Here is a 4,895-nt window from a genome sequence, read left to right as displayed (position 1 = left end):
CATTCCTTCTATTGGCACGGTCCTTGCAGGATTGCGCCCTGAACATTCACTTACTAGACACTAGGTTTTGATAAGTGACTGATCAGAAAATGATGTTTTCAGAAATTTCTCTTTTCCCCCGAAAAGAGAGGTTTTAGCCTAGACATTTCCTTAGATCGCAGATTACAGCCTCTGTGACTAAAACAGCTGGAGATATTATGTGATTCTGTAGATTTGCAGTGAGACTGGTCCATCATTACCTGATCCTTAACCCGTTTCAGCCATTTCTTCAGACATCAGCTATCTTGTCTCCTTCAGTTAACAGAAAAGTTCACTCACAGAAGACATTAATGAATAGATTTTCATATCAATTTATCTCATTCCTTCGGTTCCATTTAAATCTTGAGCACAGTTACACTTTCTGAGGAGCAATTTATGCCTTTTTTTCTGAACCATTTAACTCAAACCATTTGGGGGAGCTTTTACTCAACACACTTTCTGTTCCTGTAAGGATGATTTTTAAGACTGATTTTGCCGAATACTGACCTTCATCTGGAACCAGTGTTGGTTCCCACACGGTGCAAACCCTGGGAAGTACACAAGCCCCCCTTACCTGCTGGCTCAGTCCTGACACCAAATTATCTCCTGCAGCCTTCAGCTGTTCTGAGAAGCAGTTTGGAGCAGCCAAGGGCTGAACCTATAGGATTCATCTTCAAGGATAAGGCCTGAGCAAGGTCATCCTCTGTGTCTTAGGAGAGTTCTGAAACAGATCCATAAAACTGAGTATGTGAAAACTTGCAAGAGCAGCAGAGTGGGAAAAATCGTACAGCATCGCTTGAAACTCCTGGTGACATCCCAGTATCCGCAGGAGAACTCAGATGTGGGGCCGTGGCTATTGACTATGGTTTACTTGGTGCTCCTGTGGCTCACGGCCAGCTGCTCGCTCTCCGTCCATGAGACGGATCTTCAGCTCCAGCATCCCAAATTTACCAAAGGGTCCAGCAACTGGTTCCTCGGCTCTGCTGCTCATGGAGAAGGAACAAGCATCACAAATGCAGTTGCAGCCCATGCAGCAGTAGCTGGGGGTTATTTGCATTTTCCTGCATCTTTTAAAGGCATCACACAAGCGTCCCCAGGCAAAGGGACGAGCTTTGCCCTGGAAATGGCAAGAAAACTTTGCTCTGCCCTGAAATTGGAGTGGCAAAAGCTCTTTTGATTTGTATAATTGGTTTCACTTCCCTGTTTCCTTTGTGCCCCTAGAGATGGGGAACTGCTGATCTTCCCCCACTAACTACAGCCAACAAGATTACCTGCTGTAACCGCCAAGCTTTTTGCATGGTTTTCACTCCCTTTGGTTGCCGCTGGGGGATTTTGCTCTGAGAAACCCTTGGCTCACACAGAGACTCCTGACGCTGCTCCGGCTCTGGAGACCATGAATTTCCCCACGCTCTCCCTTCTTCACAAGTCAGTATAATCAGAGAGGGACAATGGTTGTATAATTGGGGTTTGGGGCCCAACACAAATCCTGTTTCAGATAACAGCACTTCGTTGAGGCAGTTATGGTTAGCAAGGTCATTGCTGTTGTTTTTAAAAGTGAAAGGAGCCTCTTGTAAGATCTGATCTGATCTTCCCCGCAGAGCCAGACGCCAGGTTACTGCCTTTCAGTTATCATCAGTATCTGTGACCCCTGCCATGATGTTAATATTCTTGTAAACGCTTGCATTCCTCTGTCTTGACTCTGCTAAACCGTGGCAAGGAAACAGCAGCAGCCTCAGGTGGAAAATCTTGTCGAAGTGAGCTAAAGTGTCACAACAGAGGTCTACGGCATTTTCAAACAGCCTGTTGAGAGGTTCAGTCGTGTTCTTCCGAAGCTATGGAGAGCTCCACAAGACACCACCAGTTTTGGAGAAGATATGCAAAAGTGTCATCAGTTGCTGCTTGGTTTCTTGTGCTGTATCAAACTTGCCGAAAAAGATTTCAGCTTGCTTTGGGCTTGCATGAAGGAACAAGCCTTTATCTTGGCCTTTGAAGCAGAAGATGTTGTCTGGCAGGGTCACCTGCCCTAGGACGGTGCTGGGCTCAGTGACCCTGTTCATCTCCTACACTCTTCTATATCTCAATAAATCTAGAGCGTACATCTGTCTGTGTGCAAGATATTTTCTGATGCAGTAAAGGCTCTGCAGCCTGAGACTTGCAGGAACGCAGCCAAGCTGCCAGATATATTTTTCTTGAGCATAAAGCCTCTTGGATCTGGCAGCTCTGCCAGAGGAAGCGCTGGAAAGTCCTTCACACGAGGCACTTTAAGGTAGTTGGTACTAAATGCTGTAAGCTCACAACAGGGAGTTGTTCCTTCCTGACAGAAGTATGAACTGGTGCCATATCCTCTGCTCCTGCTGGCAGTAGCTGGGAAAGGTGAACTGAGAGGCTGAGCACTGAGTTTAAAATGCATCTGTAACTCACAAAATAAGTCTTTTAGGAAGTTCTTTTTCTTCCCCTTTTCCCCTTTCCCTCTTCATCCTTTCTCCTTTCCCGTTTTCCCCGTTTCCCTTTCTTTTTTGCCTTTTCTCCCCACGCCCATCTCCCCGCCTCCAGAAAGGAGAAGTTGTCCCTCACACACTTTTCAAGAGGCAGAGTAGGCTGATCAAAGGGCCATCCCAGCCCCAGTGCTGCTCAGAGCCCCACGACATAAAATCAGCCTGAAGTATTTCCCCCTGGATCAAGTTTTCCGCCCTGCCCTGTGCGGGCGGCTCAGCACACAACCCCTCCACCGCCCCCGTTGCCTTACCACGATAGGATTTGCAGTTCCTCACGAAATCCTCGTCTGACCAGAGACAAGGTCAAGCTGACAGCCTTATATTGTTTTTGATTAGCAAATTCTGGAATTAGAAGCCATGCTCTATGATGCCCTGCAGCAAGAAGCTGGAGCCAAAATTTCCGAACTTCTTTCAGAAGAGGAGAAAGAGAAACTGAAGAGTGCCGTAGAGCAGTGGAAGAGGCAGGTCATGAGCGAGCTCCGGGAGAGGGACGCCCAGATCCTGCGAGAGAGAATGGAGCTCATTCAACACTCACAGCAGGTAAGTGCCCGTGCACAGGCTTGGTGAGATTCGGGTGGGACGGTCCCTCAGATGGAAATGTAATGAAGTTGTGAGCACCAGCCTCTCCTCATAGGGCTGTACCAGAAATGGCCAGTCCTGGGACCAGACTGTGATTTGCCTTGGAAAACCCCTGCAAACAGGGCGTTTTGACTTCACTAATTGTCACACACAGTGACATTCATGGAGGCCTCATCAACAGCTTACGACCCGATTAACTATTTTTTTTAGGAGCACAGCACATACAATTTATATCTCCAAAAATAATACATCTTCTGGGTACATCTGTATTTGGTTGGTTAATAAATATTTTCTTATTTGAAATCCGACAGAGAATTAAAGAGCTAGAAGAAAGAATTGAAGGCCAAAAAAGACAAATAAAAGAGTTAGAGGAAAAGGTAAGCTAATGCAGATGAAACAGTGGTATGTGCACATCACCACGTATTCATTTCACCGTGGCTAGGAAAACAGCCTCAAAAAGAGTTGGTGTTCGTTAGCACAGTGGGTTGATGCGAGAAACCGTTCTGCATGTGTGTTAGTCCCTCTGAGAAGGAAAAAGTACCAGCTTCAACTGGGTCTTTTCTTCTGTTACCCTTCAGCGAAGCCCAAACCGCAGGGCTGGCAGGGCGGTGGGGTCCAGCTGCCCTGGGAAGGGAGTGGCGGAGAGCTGCCCGCAGCAGAGGGATGAGGTCGACACATGCGCTGGGGAAGGAGACGGGATCTTTTCTCCCTCTGTCCCACCTCCAGCATGTGCAAAGCACCGACCTGCCTTCCCCAAGGGGAACGAGGAGGATCTTTCTCCTCAACTCTCTTCTGCTGCTGCTGCAGTGGTCACTGCCACCACAGTTAATGTCACCAAGCTTTCTTCAGTCAAGCCATAAACACTGACTTTTACCCTCACCTTAAACCACCTATTTCTAGTGAAATTACCACAGGAGAACTTGTTCAGGTGCAACAGGGGTTGAGCTGGACTTTCACCTGAAACTAAACCCGAACCTTAGCATGGGTTAGTATGGGTTTGTATTTGTTCAGTTTGGTTTGGTTTGGGGTTTTTTTGAGGTATCAGAAGAATTCAGCTATTTTTTTTCCTCCCTGGTTTTCCTGAGCCCTTGGCTGTGATTGGGCTGGGTTGCACAGGGGCAGGACATGACTCTCCTTGGTCTGAGGGACATGGAGGGTCTGGCCGAGCCAAGCCTCAAGCCCTCAGATTTTACTTCACCCTTCACATTTCTTTTCAACTGAGAGTTTCGTTGCACTCTATCTGTAAACACAGCTTATTTCTCAGCTGAACACACTGTAAACTCTTATTCTCTTTCTTCTCTTCCGTTCTCTCCTCTCTTCCCTCCCCTTTTCAGTTTTTATTTTTGTTTTTATTTTTCTCTTTAGCTTTCATTCTTTGGTCATAGTCCTTCAGGCCACATGCAAAAGGTAAGCCTTCGAGTCACCTCAGTCTCCCTTCTTCCTCTTCTAAAGCATCAGAGCCTTCCCCTCTCTACTCGGGCTGCTTTGGCAGGTTTGGGGGCGTCTCCTGGGCACCCCAGACAACCTGGAAATGGAAATCTCTAAAGCCTTTAAATCCTGTGAAACCCAGGCACCAGCAGGCTGAGATCTTGTCAAAGTCCTTCTTCGGAGGGAAGGATGAGGAAAGGGAAAAACACAGCAGGCTTAAAAGCAGGGGAAGTTCTAGCAAACCAGTGTGAGCGCCCAGCCTGAGCCTGTTCCTCTGGCTGTATCAGGGGATGCTCCAGCTGATCCTTGCTGGAAATCCGCTGCCCCCCTTCCCCACACGGCTGGGGTCTCTGGCATGCTCACAGCCAGGCTGAG

The 4,895-nt window shown here is 47.7% G+C and overlaps 1 protein-coding gene across 1 annotated transcript in view; it reads left to right on the top strand.

Annotated features, from left to right (window-relative positions):
* The window catches only part of JAKMIP3 (Janus kinase and microtubule interacting protein 3), a 31,352-nt gene extending 26,875 nt beyond the window's left edge, over positions 1–4,477 (top strand). The window contains exons 18-20 of the mRNA XM_010143544.1: positions 2,850–3,053; positions 3,404–3,469; positions 4,427–4,477. Of these exons, the coding sequence (XP_010141846.1) occupies positions 2,850–3,053; positions 3,404–3,469; positions 4,427–4,477 (321 nt within the window). The remainder of the gene's footprint in view (positions 1–2,849; positions 3,054–3,403; positions 3,470–4,426) is intronic.
* The last annotated feature ends 418 nt before the right edge of the window (positions 4,478–4,895 follow it).

This window comes from Buceros rhinoceros, unplaced genomic scaffold (assembly GCF_000710305.1).
Source record: "Buceros rhinoceros silvestris isolate BGI_N320 unplaced genomic scaffold, ASM71030v1 scaffold409, whole genome shotgun sequence".
NCBI lineage: Eukaryota > Metazoa > Chordata > Aves > Bucerotiformes > Bucerotidae > Buceros > Buceros rhinoceros.
The sequence above is the reverse complement of the archived record's forward strand: the minus strand, read 5'-3'. Positions and strand labels throughout refer to the sequence as shown.